At 42.2% G+C, this 20,683-nt stretch overlaps 1 protein-coding gene across 1 annotated transcript; it reads left to right on the forward strand.

Moving 5' to 3' along the window:
• Positions 1-19,628, forward strand: ECD (ecdysoneless cell cycle regulator). The gene is made up of 14 exons (XM_088475736.1): positions 1-145; positions 869-1,087; positions 3,505-3,622; positions 5,137-5,224; positions 7,728-7,903; positions 11,109-11,301; positions 11,458-11,586; positions 12,014-12,139; positions 13,538-13,623; positions 13,823-13,929; positions 15,098-15,284; positions 16,465-16,532; positions 18,479-18,675; positions 18,878-19,628. Exons 2-14 carry the CDS (start codon positions 883-885, stop codon positions 19,118-19,120), a joined length of 1,923 nt encoding a protein of 640 aa, XP_088331862.1. The 5' UTR covers positions 1-145; positions 869-882; the 3' UTR covers positions 19,121-19,628.
• Positions 19,629-20,683: the final 1,055 nt, after the last annotated feature.

Below are 20,683 nucleotides of genomic sequence, written 5' to 3' on the forward strand. Positions count from 1 at the left end.
ATGTGCCAGTGACTGAGCCTGAGGCGCTGACTGATGACGCTTCACCATAGATGGAAGCAACTACTATATCCAGCTGTCATCGCCGGGTCTGACTGAGCCACCGCCGGCTGCAGGTTCCCGGTAACGTCTCCGCCTCGCTGTACTGGTGTGTTCTTCTTATTCTTACCGAGATTTTACCATTAGTCCGCTGATTGTTCATGGGACTCCAATGGACACTTTGCTCTTGTATCAGCGCACATAAACCAGTACTCATATATATATATCTAGTATTCAGAGGTTCTGATTTATATTCTCCAAGTACTGTCTCATAGGTAATGAATAGGCTACATGACAGGCATTTCAGTTGAGGCCAAACAACAGCTGCCTCCAATTTCTGCAGGTGACACATCCACTTTATCATTTTCATACCTTCTAAAATAATAATGTACTACTTAGTTATTGCTCCTTTTATACTCTTATGGTTCGTACACATGGGCACTGAAAAACAACACTAATTAAAAGCATACACCAAATGTTTGTCCTGACTTCAGCAGTGCATTGATGTCCCTTTGTCACAGCGTCTCTGCTGCACAGTGTTCTGTATAATCAATGTCCCCATATAACGTCTTTGTGTGTTACTGAGGGTCTCATGTGATTCTTTTAGTTATCGGAAATGTCTAACTTGAATAAAAGCTAAGCGATCACTTGTCAGAAAGTATACAGTATGTGCGCTGCTCCAAGAACGTACATTATTTTTAGACGATCAGCAACAATTGGCTTTAATAAATGCTCTTCCAATGCTTTACATTTACACCCGTGTGTACATTTATTTAAGTGGACTGTTGAGAGAAACCGTGCAATACAAATGCTTTTTGTTTTTACATTTTAGCAACTTTGTACAACATGGACAAGAATAATAAAATGGTTGTTGTGGAAGATTTTGTAGAATATAATCTTTTCCTGGTTCCCGATGATCCAATTGATGATGAGAAGCGCAAACAAATCCTGCAGCAGTACATAGAGGAGATATTGGCTAAGCTCGCTCCTCTACTCGCTGACTATATTTGGCAAAAACAACAGTTTAACCTCATATTTAAATCACAAAAAGGTAATGAAATGCTTTTCTGGTCATTGACACTCTTTTGTTGTGTCTTTTTACTGTAGTGAGTCGTGTATATTCTATAATGTGCAATACTTCTTTCACACCAAGAGGATAACACGGGTTATTGCCAGGGCAAACCGGCGTGACCCGGTACTTGGCTTAGTGTGAATAGTTTGACCGTACTTTCCTACACTCCTGGAACGGCCGGGAGGCTCCAGAATATCGTGTGTTGCTCCCGACAGCCCGGAAGAGTAAGCAAGTCTCCCGGAGCCGGCTGGCACCTTCCTGCACCCCTCGGTGTAGCCCACTTACTGAGCAAAAGTGTGCAGTCTGCGGGGGGAGGGTTGGTTGGCGATGACGCAATTTGTGCTGAATGGTGCCATCGTATCCCCCCCTGAATTACATTGCTTGTAATATCATCTGCATTTTATAACTGGGGGACCCATTCCACCATGCTGTCTCGAGGACTCCGGCCTGGAGTGGGCAGCCAGAAAGTCAGTAAGTATGGGTTTAACCCGTGTTGTGCGTCCTGGGTCCGCTACCCGGGTCGCAACCAGGGATAATCCCATGTCCGACCTTGGTAGGCTTTAGTGTGAACGGGGCGACTTGGGTTATCCGGGTTACAGTAAAAGGATCCCATTGATGGTTCAGGAGCACTGACATATTACAAATAAGTTACAAATCACTTGTATAAATGAGGAAGCCATAGTGTTGGGCATCAAACATTGATCTTTTGGAAAGATTGATTCTCACGCCTGATTCAAACATCGCAATACTAGTGGCAATCTTTCTACATATTCATCAGGGTCTCTTCCTCCTCTGCGCATGTGTGACTTTTTTTTTCTTCTATTGCACATGCGCCACTTTTTCCTCAATCCCCTACTGCGGATGCACACAAATATCTATATAGCAATCCTGGGAAAAAATTATTTTCATGATCCTTCTCTGTATTTACAGAGATGCCTGTCCCATATTTATCGATACAACACCGCCGATTGGCCGTCCCTAACATGGCATTGCTCTGCAAGCTTAAGTGTTTTGATCAAAATATGAACAATTTCTTCATGCCTTCACTCTTCTGAATACACACAGATTTGCAGTGGGGATAAACCCCGACAATAATTGTTGTTCTGTTTTGTATTTATATATGACATTATTGCCATGCAGCTGGTATTGTGTATGATGTAGGTAATACCGAGCGCTGGCATATTTGTTTTATGTTCTTGTTACATATCAGTTGAAGACTGGTACCTGCACAGATAAAAGCGTAAGATACTTACAGAATTTTGAAAAAGGTGGAAAAGCGTTAACTATTAAGATAATGTCTGGAAGCCATGTCTTTTATAATAGAGGGAATCTGTGTTGCAGGAAGGTAACATTCACCAAACAGTGACGTAACCAGGGAAAATACTATTCTAGCTTGTTTGATGTAATTGAATCACTTTCACCAGAAATGTGATGCATACATTTCACCCTTTCGGTCAGATGGAGTACGCATAGTTTGTGCATTCAATACACCTCATATTGGCCGGGATGCACTAAACGGAAAATGCGGTAAAACCCCTGTTTACCGCATTTACCGTATGCATCTTATAGAAGCCTATGGGCTTCTACCTCATCGAGCTGTTATGAGGGATCCGATCGGATCCCCCCCAGCATGCCCCGCGGCCGCCACGTCACACTGCGCATGCGCAGATGGACTCCCGGGTCATAAACCGGACGTCCACAAGGCGGCAGGGATCGCAAAGGACAGCTCTTATTGGAAGAGCTGTCCTTTGCTGTACTGATCGCATATGTTAGTGCATATGCGATCAGTACAGTTGCGGTATCCGGCGGTAAGTGGAGCACTATGTTAGTGCATCTAGCCCATTATGTGGATGTAGTTATGATCCTGGCGGTCGGGATACCGGCGCCGGTATCCCGCTGCCAGAATTCCGACTATACGGCATCCCGATGGTAAGTATGAGGGTTTGGGGGAGGGTTAGGGGTATGGTGTTAGGCACTGGGGGGGGAGTATTAGGCTGAGGCTCGGGGGGGAGAGGCTCGGGGGGGTTAGGTTGCGGTAAAGGTGGGGAATCCCGTACCCAACCCCACATTATGGCAACAAAATATTTCTTGTATATTAAACACAGATTATTATTATTAGTAGTAATATACAATGCATACTATTTTATCTACATGGTTCAGCTTACAATACATTTTCTTTTCTTTTTTTCTTATTTGTGGCTGAGAAACAGGGATACTGGGATTTCATCTGAGATCTCCTTTGCATCACACTTATTTTAGACTATCTGCATAGTTCATTATGTTAGTATGAACGTGTGTGAATGTGTATATATATATATATATATATATATATATATATATATATATATATTTGTAATTTAGCATTTTCTAGAAACCTTTTACTTCCTGCCATTCAGGTGATGTTCCTGCTCATATTGGAGGAGTAACATGTTTTGGTGATAACATAGAGGACGAGTGGTTTATCGTTTACCTTATTCAGCAGATTACCAAGCAATTCCCGGATCTAGCAGCAAGGTACTGTTGTATCTATGTATTATTGCATTCATCATTGGATACCGATCAGCAACAATGTTCTTGAAGTGATGAAATTACACAGAAAAGATGTGAGAGAGTGGAGAAATAAGCAGTTTGATTATTAAATCACTACAATATCCTACAGTGGCCCTGTTTGCATCGCACCTGTTAGTGTAGACTGGTTTAGCTGCTGTGTTCATCTAAACCCAGTGCTTTTCAGTGCAACAAGCATGATAATTAATGGTGGCCCAAAACAAACAAATTGCTCTGTCGGGCGCCCATGAATTATTCGGCATCAAAAAAACAATTGAATCGACCCCAAAGAATCTTTATTGTAAAAATACTGGCAGATGTTTTGTACTGAAGCTTAGTAACATTTATATTACTATTTTACACCTGGTAGCATCTCGTTTCAAGCAGTTACCATTATTTCATTAAAGGAGAACTCAATTTTTATTCCGTTTATTAATCAAATATGCCACGCACATATAGGAAATGGGGGAGTACCTACCTCTGACCCTCTTTATTGTCTGTGTCCTCTGAATTGTGCGTTTGGGGGATATAATGCCATTGTAATGTGCTAAAATGTCTTAGGGGTCTATGGGGGCTATTCATGAAAGCTTGGAAAGAGATAAAATTGTGAAAGTTAAAGAACCAGCCAATCAGCTCCTAACTGTCACTTTTCAAACACAGGGGCCCATTTATCAACGAGTTTTATCATACGCAACGAGTAATAAAACTTGTTGCATATGATAATGGTGCTCCCACCAATCAGCTCCTGTCACCTGTATGAAATATTACAGTTGGAAGCTGATTGGCTGGAGCACCATTTATCATATGCAACAGGTTTTAAAACTTGTTGGGTATGATAAAACTTAATAAATGGGCCCCACAGCCTGTAAAGTGACAGGAGCAGATTGGTTGGTACTTTATATCTCACAATTTTTATCCAAGCGTTCATCAGTCTCTGCCAAGTTTTATTATTTTTCTTTCCTCTAAACTGTAGACCAGCCTGAAACAATAGCTACAATCCTATAAATTGCCAAGAACATTGTATACAATCAGTCAAAACCGTATATTATTATTTTATTTTTTTTCGGTGTTGTATCTGTGAGAACAGGATGTTTTTTCTGTAATCATTATTTAAACCATTTGAATACAACAAAATACCATGTGCTGCTTAAGGACTGCAACAAATTCAGAATGTTGGAAGTTTATTTTAAATCCCACTATGACGTCACTTGAAGTGTCCTATAGAACTTCCACATTGCATGTGAATAAAAAATAAATAAAAACGGTGTGATGCTGTTTGAGCAATTGATAAAGGTGCAAAGATAACCAATGCACTTCAGATGACGTAATCGTGGTGTAATCCATATTTATAATATTATATTACAGAACCTGACTGCTAGATAGTTTGAAAAATAAAAAATAAGATCAAAATTAGAAAGTGAAAACTCACGTAGTTAGTAACTTCCCATGAAGTTCACTTTTGCTGTCCTTATCTAATGCAGGGTCGAGGACAACGATGGAGAATTTTTGTTGATAGAAGCAGCTAATTTTCTGCCCAAGTGGCTGAAGCCAGAAAATAGCTCCAATCGGGTAAGGACATTTCTGTGTGGTCTGGACTGGCAGAACCGGGTCTGAAATCAGTACAATATCACTATATTGCGGCCAGTTGGGAAAGTAAATGCAATGTCTTCCGAGTTTAATTTTTTTTGTAAGGCCGGGAAATAATTTTTTTCTTCACTACTATGGGGCATATTCAATTAGTGGAGAAAAGCGCTGTTCGTCGAAAAGTTTTTGCCGGTGACGTCATTTCGACAGGCGAAAACTTTTCCCCGTATTCAATTCCATAGACTTTTCGCTTGTGCGAAAAGTCTGCGCATAAGAACCAGCGGAAAAGATTTGCAGGTGACAAAAAGTGCAGTTTTGGGGTGCAAAGTTTCGGGAACCCCCCTGCAAAAAATCTTAAAAAAATACTTTAGAACACCCCATAAAAGTACTTTTTGTTTTGGGGGTGTAAGTCCAAAGTTGTGGGACAAACTTAAAAACTAACGAAATAGACTCCAGGGGGTCCCCAAGTATGCCTCAGGTGTTTTTAATTGAATTTTGAATACGGGCCTATAGGTCATTACAGGGCCAGTTCAGCTGTTTTGAATTCATTTGAGATTGTGGTATCACCCCATGTCACACAATTATAAGAGATGTGGATATTTCACATTTAAAGTATAATTACACCCTTCAGTAGTCCTGTTCTGAAGCTTTTCTCTCAAAAGATAATTCCACCCACACTGAAATAGAGACCAAAAGTAATTACACTCCGAAGACTACTCTATGCAGGAGATAAAGTGATGGCTCACACAGAATAATTGGTTATTCCCTTCTTTCAAATCTCAAAGTTAGGACTTGCTAAATCCATCACTGTGTTAAATTTCAATAAGTGAAGTAACAAATGGTTCATCAACCTTCATAACTTGTTTGAAGACCTAAATCTACTGTCCTTTACCCAAGTTCAAACTAAGTTTCAGAGCCCCACTGTCAAATTAAACTCCTCAACCGAAATCAAAGGCGGGTATAACATTCTGGTATAGATTTATATTGACACCCAAACAACTTGACCATGGGAAGCGGACTTACAAACCATGTTTATGCAGAATCGGGAGGACAGATTTAGTGGCTGTTACCATATCTCCAGGAGTGTCAACTACATGTATAGACTGTTCCCCATTTATGTTCCATAGAATTTCTGAATGGTTCCAGATGCTGTTGGTGAAATTATGGCTCTGGCAGGACCTACTCCATATCAATATGGGCAGATGTTTGGATATGTAACTGGCTCTAATCCTGCCCTTAGTGCAGAGACCACAGCCATCCATCACTTTCCTCAGAGCTTCCTCTTACCTGATAGATTAGCTGCAGGCCACATTCTCCTGGCCACCTGAGTAATATAGAACAGCAGTGGAGATGGAGGGACCCTGCATCCCCCTCCCATTGTCAAGACCTTGGCTAAAATACAGAAAACCTCTGGAATGGTAACAACAGGACTCTTACATAAAAAAAACCTGGGTGTTTGGCCTTTCATTAAAAAGCATGTGTGCAGTACTCCCAATGATGACTTTGGGCCTCATTCAGAGGCGGTCGGAGGATGCAAGCGTTCGCTCAGAAACTGGGCGACCGCTTGCATCCTGATCGGCCGCCTCTGTTTCGGTCGTTAGGCTGTGGGTTTACACCCACAGCTCTAACGATCGCTCGGGTGATTGTGGCGATGGTCAGAGACCATCGCGACCATCGGGGCTTACGACGAGACCCTAGGGTAGGGTCTCACTTGTCGTAAGCCCCGGAGAGCTTCTGGCTCTGTCAGAGCCGGAAGCTCTCCACTGACATCACTTGTGGGAACGCCTCCGTTTGGGCTGCCACCCCCCCGGCCTGCCTTCCAAACGGGGCGAGCTGTCAATCAACATCGACAGCTCGCCCCCTTTGGAAAGAGACCCACTACGACTGGCGCTGTCGGTCGTAGCGGGTCTCGCGCATGCGCACGAGGGAGCCGGCTCCCTCGTGCGCATGCGCACTGGCCAAACATCGAGGCGGCCGTGCGGTCGTAGACCGTACGGCCGCCTCTGAATAAGGTCCATTGTCCCAGTAATGCAGGGTATCCATTACTGTAGCCCAGAGTCCGGGAAATAGTGTCCTCTGTTGGGTGAATTTTAGTGCTGTTTAGGTGACTCCTTCCAATTCTTTCATATTGAAGTAGATGACCGGTGAGTAACAGGACGGCAGCGGTTTGATGCAGCCCTCACAGTGGTCACATGATGCTCTTCTTACCATAGAATGTCTTCTTTCTCCTAACCGTACTAGTTATATTGCTGTGAGTATAGTGCATACTACCTGGAAGTTTAATCTGTGTTTGGATGGAGAGGTAACACTAGCCATAGGTTAACCTACAGGTTGGACTGTGTGAATACTTCTACTGCTGCTCTAGTCTCATAATGTGCCCTGATGCTGCTCCATAAAGGCAATGTGCAGCAGCATTTTGGGACCAAAAATTGTTACAATATGTAATGTCAAATAAATAGTGACCAACGTTTTGGTTCTTACTCCCCAGGTATTCTTTTACTGTGGAAACCTGTGCGTCATCCCATTGCAGCAGAAGGAGGAAGACCTGCATGACCAGTCTTCCAGTATAAATATATCCCAAGCTGTGCAGCTGCTCTCTGCGTATCCAGAGAAATGTGCAGCAACAGGATCTGTCTCAAAAGCTATTGAAAGGCGACTTAAGGGGTAGGTTCATTCTCATTCTTCCCTTCAGCCCCTGATTTCATTGTCTCTCCATGCTTTTAACATATCCATCCATGAGTTAAAATTGATTATTTTCAATAAAACCAATTAGAATTAGTTATAAACTAATACATTACTTTATGTATTCTGTTTAATTTCAAATCATTTCAGTCACCACAAAGTGTATTCTTATTATCCTTTAAATACAAAAATAGTATGAACAAAACAAGCAAAAAGTGACTTACAATAGAGAACATTGCAGGACATGGACAAGGCTTATAAACATTGCTGCATCAACAGTCATAATACCCAAATATGACTGCTGACGGCAGAATCCAAAAATGTGGTGCAGTTGTAGGCAGTGGGGAGGAGACAATGGTACAAGTGAGGGAAGGAAAAGCACAAGAGGACCCTCCCTGCTCGTGAGAGCTCACAATCTAAAGAAAGCTTTCAATTTATAGTTATCTCTATTTATCTGTGCTGATCAGCAGCAGTTTGCTAATGAAGGCTTCACTTATGCTGGGTACACACTATACAGATATATCTGCAGATGATGATGGCCGTTCATACACACTGAACGGCCATCATCTGCTTCTGCCCACTTTTTTTTTTCACGCTTCTTCTTGGAGTGTTAATCCTCTGTTTGAGGGGGCCGTCGTAGGAATTTTTATGTATATTTCAACTTTCTACCAGGTGGAAGAACGGTAGTTCTTTCTTCGAAGGTGGGGTTAGCTCGCACTGCTTCTTCACAAGGGCTGTCGCTCGTTTTGAAGGCCTTTCCTGATTCTTCTCTTATGCTAGGTACACACTGGCCGATATATTGGCCGATCAATTGATTGGCCAATATATTGTGCCCCCGTCGCCAAGTCGTTCACAGACATATTGCATTGCAGTACAGTCACAGATATGTCTGCAGACATATCTGTCCATCGGCAAGTGTGTACGGGCAATCAGCCGATTGCCCGTACACAGTTGTGCAGAGGAAGGGGGGAGCCACGAGCGGGTACTACTTACCCGGGTCTGGCACATGTCCCCATCCACAGCAGCCCAGCAAACGCTGTTGTGTGGTGGGCTGCACTGGGAGACTGTCCGAGGCTGCAGCCCGAGCAGTCTCTTATGCCAAAGGGGGGAGCGCTCACGCTGATCGCGTCCCCTTTGGCTGTGCGCCCCTCCCCTGCGCCGCAAATGGGTGTTATTTTTTTTCCTCTTGAAGGGGGCGTGGCCACGCCTTCCACGATTAGGCCACACACCCCCCCGCCCTGGCCGCTGGGACACACTGCAGCATGCAGATGTTGGTCGCTCAGTGTGTATGAACGACCATCATCTGCAGATATATCTGCAGATCACTTGACTGTATATCTGTCAGGTGTCTACCCACCTTTTAGGCTGGACTAGAGATTAGCAACTCTATTATACTAGAATCTGTTGGGGTTATGCTACATTCTGGTCTAAGGTGCCTCATTTTGCTAGTGCACATGTGCTACATCATTTAAGTATGAATGTCCCAGGTTTGCAAGGTTTCCTAGCAGAGGCCTTGCTGCGTTTTACTGTTGATACTTTCATTATACTGATGGACTTGTTTTTCCTTTACTCCCCTTGGTTTTTACTCCCTTTCTTATATTGAGGGACTTTAACGGGTGAATTACTGTTCATCCATGGCTCTACACCTTATCTAAGGTACCTGCATGATGACTGGCACAGGGTGCATGCCTTCAGTTCCCGCCTGGGACGCCGTATACACGGGTTTGAAACCCGCCCCATGCGAAGGCGACCACCGCTTTGGCAGGGTACTGGAAGGACGCCGTCACGCAGCCAGTGGCATTCTCTCTCAATCCTCTGCCTTTTGACCTGTGGGATCTCCACTTGTTCAGATTTCTACTTTCTAGCCCTTCGACTGGTTGCAAACTCCCTATTTCTATGGACCTCATGTATGGTCCTGGACAGCTTTTCTGTCCTTGGTTCTGGCCTTCCTGTATACTCTTTGCTAGAGAAGTCTGTGGACTGGTTCAACTCTGTATTATATGTATTTATAATTATACATATCTCTATATAAACTTTGATGGCCGGCAGTGCTGGGATTCTTCTGTTAGCGGCTTTTGCATCTTCCTATTGTTAGAATCTGGTAGGGTTTTCTCGAGTTTTGTACTCGTGTTGCTTCCCAATTTCCTAGAGATTCTTGTTGGTGTTCTCTGCTACCAACAGTCAAGTTTGGTCTGTTCTGGTGATTCTCGTCTTCTGTTGTCCACTAGGGTCACTGTGCTCCTGTTCCATTGACTTACGCTGTAAGTTCTGGAATTTTCTGTAGATGTCCCGCGAGAAGTTCTGAGTGTCTCCTATGCTCCACGACACTTAGTCCTCAGTTCTTGATTTTCAATTTCCTTTGGTTCTTGGCGGTCCCTGTTTCGGTTTGGCTGTGGGGCTGGCACATTTTCAGCACTTCCCACCTAGAAGGTTAGCTTTGGGACGTCCCCAGTGTCTTGAGCTCCAGTGTCACCTAGTGGATGAAGGAGAAAATAGGATTTTGGTACTTACCGGTAAATCCATTTCTCCAATTCCACAGGGGACACTGGACGCCCGCCCAGCACTGCTTATCTGCTGTCTTGTTTGGTTAGTTTATTTACGTTCTATTGCGATTGTCTGCATTCTCTGGTGGTGTGACTGCATGTGTTCCTTGCAATGGGTTCCTCTGTTCTCCTTCAGTCGGTCTTGTTCCGTTCTGTGGACTTCTCCTTCTCCTCTTATTTCTGTTGTCCTGCTTCTTCTCTCGGGCTCGGTTTTCTTAACTGGGGCTGATGGGGCATAGAGGGTGAGGAGCCAGTCACACTTCTAATTTATTTAAAGTGCCAGGCTCTACTCTACTACCGTCTATACCCCAGTGTCTCGTTTTCACCCCCGCTCCCAACACCACCATTTCATCATAACATGGTTATGACCAGGTGTAAAATAATAACTTCTGGATGGGTTTACTCCTAATTCTAAATGAGTGTTTGTGTTGGGTACACTTACGTTTAATGGGACCCTATGGCATATGAAATCCCTCAGTAATGTTGCAAATGTGCATTATTAAAAATAAAGCTTTATATAATGTTTTATTGAAAAAAATAATATCTTAATATTCTGCTTTATGGTAAAATGTCAGCAGAAGGTAATGATAAAAGATAATATTCCCTTGCTTTGAGTAATTGATGTCCTTTCAAATGTTCTTTAGGTTCCCTGAAAAAGTGAAGGATACTCTCCACCATGCCCACTGCTTTGTTCCTGCTGGAATTGCGGTTGTATTAGAGGAGCGACCACAGTTGGTATCCTCAGCAGTGGACGCATTTTATCTCCGGGATCCTATCGACTTAAAAGCTTGTCGCACTTTTCATCATTTCCTTCCTGAGACCCGTGTTTTCACCTCTGTAAGAACCCTTCATATTATATTGTTATGGTTGTATTTATATTCCCTCAACTAGTCTTTTTTTACTTTACATCCCAGTCTCTGCATTTTATATGTATTTATACTTATGAATGAACTGTACATTTATTTCTTATATACCCCGACCTCTCTTTCTCAGGTGACATTTACAAAATGTTTATATGCTCAACTCAGCCAGCAGACGTTCCATCCTGACAAGCGCAGTGGATACGTCCTTCCTCCTCGATCACATCCTAAGTACAAAGCGCACGAGCTGGGAATGAAGCTGGTAAGTTGTATCCACCCATAGTGTTACTGACATAATTGCTGGACCTGTATAAGGTTTATGGCAGTATAATCAGCATTAGATTATATTGTTGTTATACAGCTGTCTCTGTGTTGTCACAACAGAATTTCTAGGGAATCAATAGCCTGTTTATAGAAATATTGGTTCATTAATGACCGTGGCCAAGACCAGTGGCAGTGAATTGGTAGCCTGCAGTGACATTGTGTGTAGATGCCAGGTACACGTTAATGAAGAGGCAGGATGTGGGTTTCTTTATTTCCCTACATAAAAATAACTTATCTGCTGTTTTAGCTTGGCGGATGTATACCCTTCTTATGCTTCTTGTACAAGATGTTTTAGACCTGTCCCTGATAATACAGTCAGTGGTGTCAGATATAACTTCCTCATGATCTACCCTGTTTTCCATCAGGCACACGGCTTTGAGATACTGTGCTCCAAATGTGTTAGATCTTCCGCAGACGCCACAAAGCGACCCTTACAGTGCCAGCGGTGGGATGGCTTTTTAAACGCCTTGAAAAAAAATGATTTCTTTCAGGTATACTATTTAAATTGGAAGCAAGTTTAGCTAGCATTTTCAGTTTTATTTCTACATTGTTTTTGTTATTGTGTATACTGACAGATGGCCAATTGCAGTAGATCCTGATTTGGCAAAAAGGGCACATTTTCTGCGATTTTTGTGGCGGGGTTTAAAGCTGCAATTTCCATAAATGCAGTTTCACCCTGATTTTGAGTTTAAAAATAACCGCAGCATTAAATCCCGCTGCAAAATCTACACTTTTGCCAATTTAGAAATTATTACAATTAGGCAATAATGGTTTGTAAACCTATATTATTGCAGATAACCAGTGGCGGCTCCAGAGGTGGGGCTGCAGCACAATCCAAAATTCAAATAGGGGCGAGACACCAACTGCCACCCTAAACGCTGCCAAACATCGCTATTATCGTTATTAACATAACAAAGTCCAAAATTTGAAGTGTACACTTAAGTGTTAATTCACCAGGAGTATCAGTAGAGAGCAGCAGGTATTGTGTGTAGCTGACAACCACTTGCTATGGTTCCTGCCCATTACACAGGAACCACTGCTGTCGTTATCACACTGCCCGGATTGCCTGGGGATGTAGTAGTGGCACACAGATGCACAGTGCATCAGGGTATGCATTTATATCCCAGTGCGCTCAGGGTTTCAGAAGCAGAGAACATGGTCTTAGAACCCTATGATGTTGCGACTAAGCCATATGAGGATAAGTTAGGACAGTGGTTCCCAAACTGTGTGTCTAGGCACCCTGGGGTGCCTCGGGACACTTGCATGGATGCCTCAGGTTGGTGGTCTAGTACAAAATCAAATTTATTTATGATCAATGTAATTTAAATATGTGGACAAACATAAGCGCAAACGTGTCCACCACCACATAACTGAGCCTAAAGATGACAGGTAAGCACAAATTACTTTTATTACGTTTTTTTCTGAATTTCTCAATAACAAATATTTGGCTTAGGGGGTGCTGTGAAAACAATGCTGATACTCTAAGGCGCCATGATTCAGAAACGTTTGGGAACCACTGAGTTAGGAGACTGCTGGCGGGAGAATTTGTACATCCTTGTGGCGATTTAATAGGATCTATGCAGTACAGCTGTGCTAATCTCATATTGTAATTAGTGGATGACAGTTTGGGATTTCCAGGGCTTCTTCCCAGTCATTGCTGTCAAGAAAACTGGTGCGCAACTTCTAAATCACTGCATAAGCTCTGTTTATACTTTGGGTATTGTACAAATCTGATATCAGACCTAAAGGGTGGAATGGGGAAGGCCTGGAAGACAAAGGTTTGGTGTGGAGTTGAGTCTCTGTCCCTGCTGTTTAACCATAGTAAAAATGCAAGAAACCTAGTATGTTATCAGTACCGAACAGTAACAGTGACGGACATTCACTTTTAGGGGGAAATGGAGGGATCTGCCCGATATTCTGAACTCCTGAAGAGAGCAGAGATTTACTTCCAGCAGTCAGTATTTAAGCCAGACAGGTAAGCTATGTACAGTAGCTGCAAATGACCAATGTGACCAGTATGTGCAAAGCTATAGTACATTTATATACCTGAGACGTGCCGCGGTACCCCCACCATTAGAAATGAGAGCACTGTAATTCCCCCAATATAACACATTCTATGTAAATAACAGGAGATGCTCTGGCTGTGTTTCACCCAGGATTATCTCTTATCTTAGTTCAGTAACGCTGGGCCCTGGTGAAGAAGTCCTGAGATTGCTGAGCACGCTGCCTGTTAATATGGAGGAGCTAAAGAAAGGGGAGGCTCATCTTCCTGCAGATGAAGGTACTTTATTCTGCACAATTCTATGTTTTGACAGCCTGTTTGCAACAATATTCTAATTATCTTATTGTATGTTTATTAATAAATGAATCGGTCCTACTATTCCTTTTTGATATTTATCGGTCTCCTGATGTCATGCATGGCTCCGTATATCTTATAAACTTGTTTTTTGTCTAACAATTATTTGTAGTATTGCAATTTATACTTTACAGTGCTCTCCAATCGTATATGAGAGGTTAGCAACTTTTCCTCTGTATTTGGGTGAGCTTCTTTTGGTTAATATAACTTTTTTGTGTGTGCATAGGCATTATATATGCGTACTATTGGCGCTGGGCTTCTAAATTTTAAGTTTCCCTGTTGTGCCACATTTTCACCACTTACTGATTATCACAGTTTCGCTGGTACACGTCCACCAGTTATATATATTTTAGCTGTATTGGAAGCTCCTTGCGGACAATGGCTATCTTAGCAGACAAGAAAGCTGCAAGGAGGTCCTGACCTTTATTTTGGGTGAATCGCATTCTTTCATTGCTGATGGGTGTATGCTGATTACTCGTGAACATGATCTTCAATGTGATTATGAAAGGGCGTGTACATTTACGCAACCAGTGTATCTGTATTTCACATCTTTTTTTTCTTTAAAAAAATTGTCCTTTGTGGCTGCATGGTCAAATTAAAGGAGGAAAAAGGGCTGACATGACCGACCTTGATTTCAGGATTTACAAAATCTTGCAGGGGAGGAGACATTTCCGTGTTCCTTGCATGGGAAGGAACACAGGAAATGTCTGTCTGCTGCGGCTGGGCAATACACTGCCTGATGCGGCCGACATTTTAACTCGTATATATCGAATCGGAAGGGGCATGCTGGTCGATCCGGCATGACCGAGCAATATTTAACCCTCGGTCGCCCGCACACACGCTACAATTATCGGGGCGATCCGCCGATATCAGGCGGATCGCCCTGATACTTGTTGCCTATATATGCCCAGCTTAAGTAATGTTGATTAGAGATGTAGAAGTCCAGTAGCCAATGGCAATCGGGGTGTTTTTAAGGATAATCTGTTCTCAGGCCAGCAGTAGTGCACAGTATTGGTATTCATTAATAAGGTTGTTGAGCTATCCTCTCTCCTGTGGTTCCACCATACGCTCTAACATACTTGTTTGTTTGAAGATGACAGCTGGTTGGACATATCAGCAGAAAAGTTGGAGCAGCTCTTACAGGATGCTGCAGGTCCACAGGAGGCCGATCCCCCACTGTCTGCAGAGGGTGAGGAGAAATACAACTTGTCTGAAGTAACTGACAGCATGAAGGCATTTATATCAAAGGTGTCCTCACACGAAGGAGCAGAGGTGCCCTGGTAAGCGTGTAATCACTTTACAATCTCTAATTATGGGACAGAGGGTCATTCTGATCTAGGGTTTTATTTGTCAGTGTGGCCACCATAACTTTGGTCTGAGAACTGTTGTTGCAATAACAGAAGGGAACCTAATTTGTTGGGATGTGGCACAAAACGTCGACATTTAGAATATCGACGCCAGAATGTCAACATGGGCGTTATATCGACATATATGTCAGCATACACAATGTCGACATGGTCATAATGTTGACATTGAGCATGTCGACATAACGGTTTTATACTTTTAGAGCCCTAAGCGCTGCCTAACCCTAAATCTCATAAATAAATGTCAAAATTGTGAGATATCTATGATGACACTCTTAATGTTGACATAATGACTACATTCCAATTTGCTGACATATCTACCATTTATATACAGTACAAGGTATAATATATTTTAATAGCAAAAAGATCAACTGTTTTGTTTTATAGTACAAATAGCCAAAAGCACCGCTGATCAGTTTGACTCAAGATTGTGTCCATAAAAGCCTTTAACCAATGCAAGGCTGTGATTTGCATTGTAATGTACATCCGCATAAATGATGCCAATCCTATACTCTTATCTGTTAAAGTGCACTGTGGTCTGTTGCAACCATGTAAGATATTTGTGAAGGTTTTAGAATAGTTCTTTAGGGTTTACAAGAGAAACACACATATGTAACACTTGGTAAATAACTGGGCGGAATCTGTACTTATTTTAATCTTGGTCATTTGATAACGGCACTGCTTGAACTTGGGCTGCAGTGTTCTCCCCAGAAATGTTTCCAGCCGAGTGGCATCAAGAAGTAGCTGGGTGGGGGCCTTCTCAATAATAAAATGTTTTAAACCTTGACCTTATAATGATTTAAACTTGAAATAACATTTTATATATTAATTCTCCTCCTCTTATTAGAGGCCCAGTCATCTGACTGTGAAAAAGCTGCAAAGTCTGTAGGATCTGGTCCTTTGTATACAGCACCCAGATACTGTCCCCACTTGCAGGTTCCCAAAGTGCCGAGTGTTAGGCTGTTTATTGCCGCCTGGTGTTCCCCCACAAAAAACAGCCTGGGGAGAACACTGGACTAATGTTGGGATTGAGAAGATTATGGATTCAGAATAGTCCCTCTGACCAGCATTACTTGTATATTTATGTTCGGTTCAGGCATCCCCCGGAAGCACCAATCACGTTTGATGTTGAATCTTTCACAAGTGCTTTGGAAAAAATTCTCGGTGAGTCTTTTTTTTTAAATTGTATTTATGTGACTACCTTGGACCCCAATGATGAATATTATTGTAGATGTTACCATTGACACATGACCATCGATCACATGGGTGGGGAGAACCTCCATCGGCCTCTCCTCATCGATTGCAAAACCCCATAGGGGTGCCTCAGGTTAGTGGTCTAGCACCAAATCAAATTAGTTATAGTCAATGAAATATAAATATTTGGACAAACGGAAACACAAACCTTTCCACCACCACATAAATGGATGACAGGTAAGTACAATTTAATCATTTTTGTTTATTTTCTTTCTGAAATTTCTTAACAAATTTTTGGCTTAGGGGTGCTATGAAAACAAAGCTGATACTCTAGGGCACCATGATTCAAAAAAGTTTAGGAACCTCTGTCATAGGGAATCAACCTCAAAACATCAATGTTTACAAAATGTCATTGCCCTATCTCAATATTGTAGTGAAGGACCTGATTCAGACCCGCTCGCTAGGATGTGTTCGCACGCTGCCAGCCGATTGTATGCACTCTGCACATGTGTACGCATCGCAATGCGCCTGCACAAACCAGTGTGAGCAATCGGGAAGCGTTCGCTCGCTGCGTGTAGACTGCCCGGCAGAATGAGTGACAGGAGATGCTGTTTGTGGGTGGTGACAGGGGCTGGCCAATAGAAACGGAGGGAGTGGAGATGCGAACGCAGGCGTGCCTGAGCATCTTAACGCCATTTCAGAGGCGTGCATAATTAAGAGGCAGCGTCATGGTACACGTCACTTGGTTGTACAGGTTGAGTCTCCGATATCCAAAATGCTTGGGACCAGGGGTGTTTTGGATAACGGAATATTCCGTATTTTGGAATAATTGCATACCATAATGAGATATCTTGGGAATGGGACCCCAGTATACACACAGAATGCATTTATGGGTTATATACACCTTATACACACAGCCTGCAGGTCATTTTATACAATATTTTCAATAATTTTGTGGCTCAAGCAAAGTTCGTATAAATACATAAATTTCAGTTATGTTTCATATACACCTTATACACACAGCCTTAAGGCAACTGTATACAATATTTTTAATAATTTGTGCCTTAGACAAAGTTTATGTTCATTGAACTATCAAAAATCAAAGGTTTCATTATCTCAAACAAAAAAAAATTCAGAATTTCGGAATATTCCATCTTTCGGAATATTTGGATATGGGAGACTCAACCTGTATTTCACACTGAATCACTCGCAGTGCTTGCAGTAGGGTATGGTCAGCCACAAGCGCTGCAATCTCATCCGATGGTACTCTATGTACTGATGGCAGCATGCACTCCCTGGAGATGACTAGCGCAAGTGGACATCTTATGAATAGGCTGGTGGGCGTCTGCATACACAATGCGATTGCACGCTAAGACATAGTGGGCGTGCTAATGCCTTGCGATCGCTTGCCTTGCCGAAATTTGCATATGCATCTAGCGTGCGAACACATCTAGCGAGTGGGTCTGAATCAAGTCCTCAGTCCCTTCTGAGAAAGAACCATGGGGTCCCACATTCCAGGCCCTGCATTTCTGGACAAACTCACTAGTCACTGCACCAATAACAGTCTGCCACCAGGGGCACAACAATCATGATATTTAAATGAAGACATTGCTTAGTGCACAGTGTAAATAATGTTGATTGGGCATTTGCAAACAAGGTAGCTGTTCATTCAGTGTGCGTGTAGGGGGCAGGTTCCCCTCCTCTTCAACCCTTCCACCACCTACTGGCTATAAGAAGTTGGAAATTTTCTTGAAGAATGTATAATATTCCCACAGACTACGGCAGCATTATACACAACAGGGAGAGCGGTGTGATTTATACATTGACAGTATCAATAGGAATTATGCTGATAATTTAGGAAGGTAGCTAAGGTTTATCATGTTCTTCACACTTGATATCTGGATTGTATTGTACAGGTCCGAGTCTAGAAGAACTGGATTCAGACGATCTAGACTCTGAAGAAGACTTTGAGTTGTTAGATAGCGATGAAGGTGATCAGGCCACACCGCTGAGTGCAGATGCCCTGGGAAGTCTGCGCTCTTACATGGAAGTTATGGACCTAGAACTGGCTCATACAAACATTGGGAAAAGTTTCACCAAGAAGAAAAATGTGGTAAGATCATACAATATAATAACAAACAAGATGGTTATTGCAGCAGCTAAATTACCTATACAAAGTGATGGTGGAGGATGTAACTGTAAGCTAGGTTTTATCATTATTATATGGATGCATGTTTATCGAGAGAACTTCTGAGGGGAGTTATGGGGAGGTCATCTGTACCAATTATACCAAATGTTCCTTTCTTCCCTTGCAGGGCGGATCAGCCCATCCTGTACCCCCAGAGGCGAATGGCTGTAGCTCTGAAGAAGAGATCAGTGTGGATGAATCAGGCCTGGCCCCTGTGGATGTGGATTTAAATCTAGTGACAAATATCCTTGAATCATACAGTTCTCAGTCTGGACTTGCTGGACCAGCTTCCAATTTATTACAGAGTATGGGGGTACACCTTCCTGACAACACTGACCAGGAGACATTTCATAATACATCACGGCACTGAGGTCTCCGTGTCTCTGCCCGGATATACTTAGAGCTGTGTATGAGATAGATGCACACCGTGATCCATTCTCTTTATGGAAGGAGTGAATCACTAAACATGATTATCTGCCAGTCTCTGCATGACTCACAGATTGTCCAATTTATTTCCAACATTTGTGTCTGCCTTACCTTATAGCACATTCACTATTCATGGATGTTTTATATAAGATGTTTATTTCCTAGTGGCAGCTTTTTTTTAAGACTCTAGTGTAATTACTGCCCCTCAAATCATAGTTTTATTTGGATTTTTTCTACAGTAAAATGCACGGTACACATAAAATGGTCAAGGGCTTTGATGGTATTTCAGGAGCCCTAATTAGATGATGGGAAATCAATATTTATTTAGTTCACTCCATTTGAATATTATTCTATTTTGTCAAAGGCAAAATAAAAAATCTCTAATGGTCTTAATGTACATTTTACATTTTGAAATATTTTTATAACAAACCTAATAAAATCTCCAACTTCATCTAAGAGTACCTGTTTGCAGTATTGTCTAACGCAATAGATAGAAAATACTGTGCTATTTCACCAAAAAGCATACTTCAAGTGATGTGTGTATAGAAAGTACTCTCAGTAATGAACCAAAAACACATCAAGAATGGTAACATGTCCATTGTCTTTCACTGCATAAAAAGTTTTTGTAGGACAGGTTACACAACTTGGGGGTTTACGTTATAGGTTCCAAGATTACAGAACCAGTGTGATTTCGGCGAGTTCACAGTTTAATTTAAAGTACCAATAAATTAGAAGGCAAAACAAACCTTAGAACTGATTGTCACTTTAAATTTAACAGTGAACTCGCCGAAATCACACCGGTTCTGTAATCTTGGAACTTATAATATAACCCTCTAAGACTTTCAGTAGACGCATTGAGTGACTCATTTTGTAATGAATGTGTTAATCTTTCAGTTACCTGTTCCTTTTATTTTTTTTTGTTTCCTTGCTACAGCAAAAATCTTTTCATATTCTCACCTGCCCCAACCCTTTCCTTATTAACTAAAGCAGTGATCTCTATCATGCTGTCATTGGAGTCCTCTCATTTGCCAAGAATAGGAGGAACTGCAGCACATACATACTCTAGAAAACATAAGATTTAGTAATGCTTAGAGAATTATATGCATACATGTATATTCCTACATACAGTAGCTGGGAGTCAGAAACCAGCACTGCCTGCTATTTATGTATAATGGACAGGTGCAACCCTGGGCGTAACTACCATAGGTGCAAGGGGTGTAGCTACTATGGGGCTCAGAACTTAGGTAGGGGGGGGGCGCATATTCCTATTCAAAGTTACATGTGTTCTATACATTTTTCACCATTGGGTGGTACATAGGGGCTTTTACAAACTTTTGCTATGGGGCCTCCAAATACTTAGTTACGTCCCTGTTGATATTAAGATAATCACTGACTTTACTTAGCCTGCTTAAAGCTAGCACTACTAGGGGAATGCCTTAGTAACATCACTACACCATATTAATTTTGAATGCACTGTGAAGCAACTTTTGGGCCAAGAACCAAATTA

Source organism: Taudactylus pleione, unplaced genomic scaffold, assembly GCF_031769625.1.
Source record: "Taudactylus pleione unplaced genomic scaffold, aTauple2 ptg000016l, whole genome shotgun sequence".
NCBI lineage: Eukaryota > Metazoa > Chordata > Amphibia > Anura > Myobatrachidae > Taudactylus > Taudactylus pleione.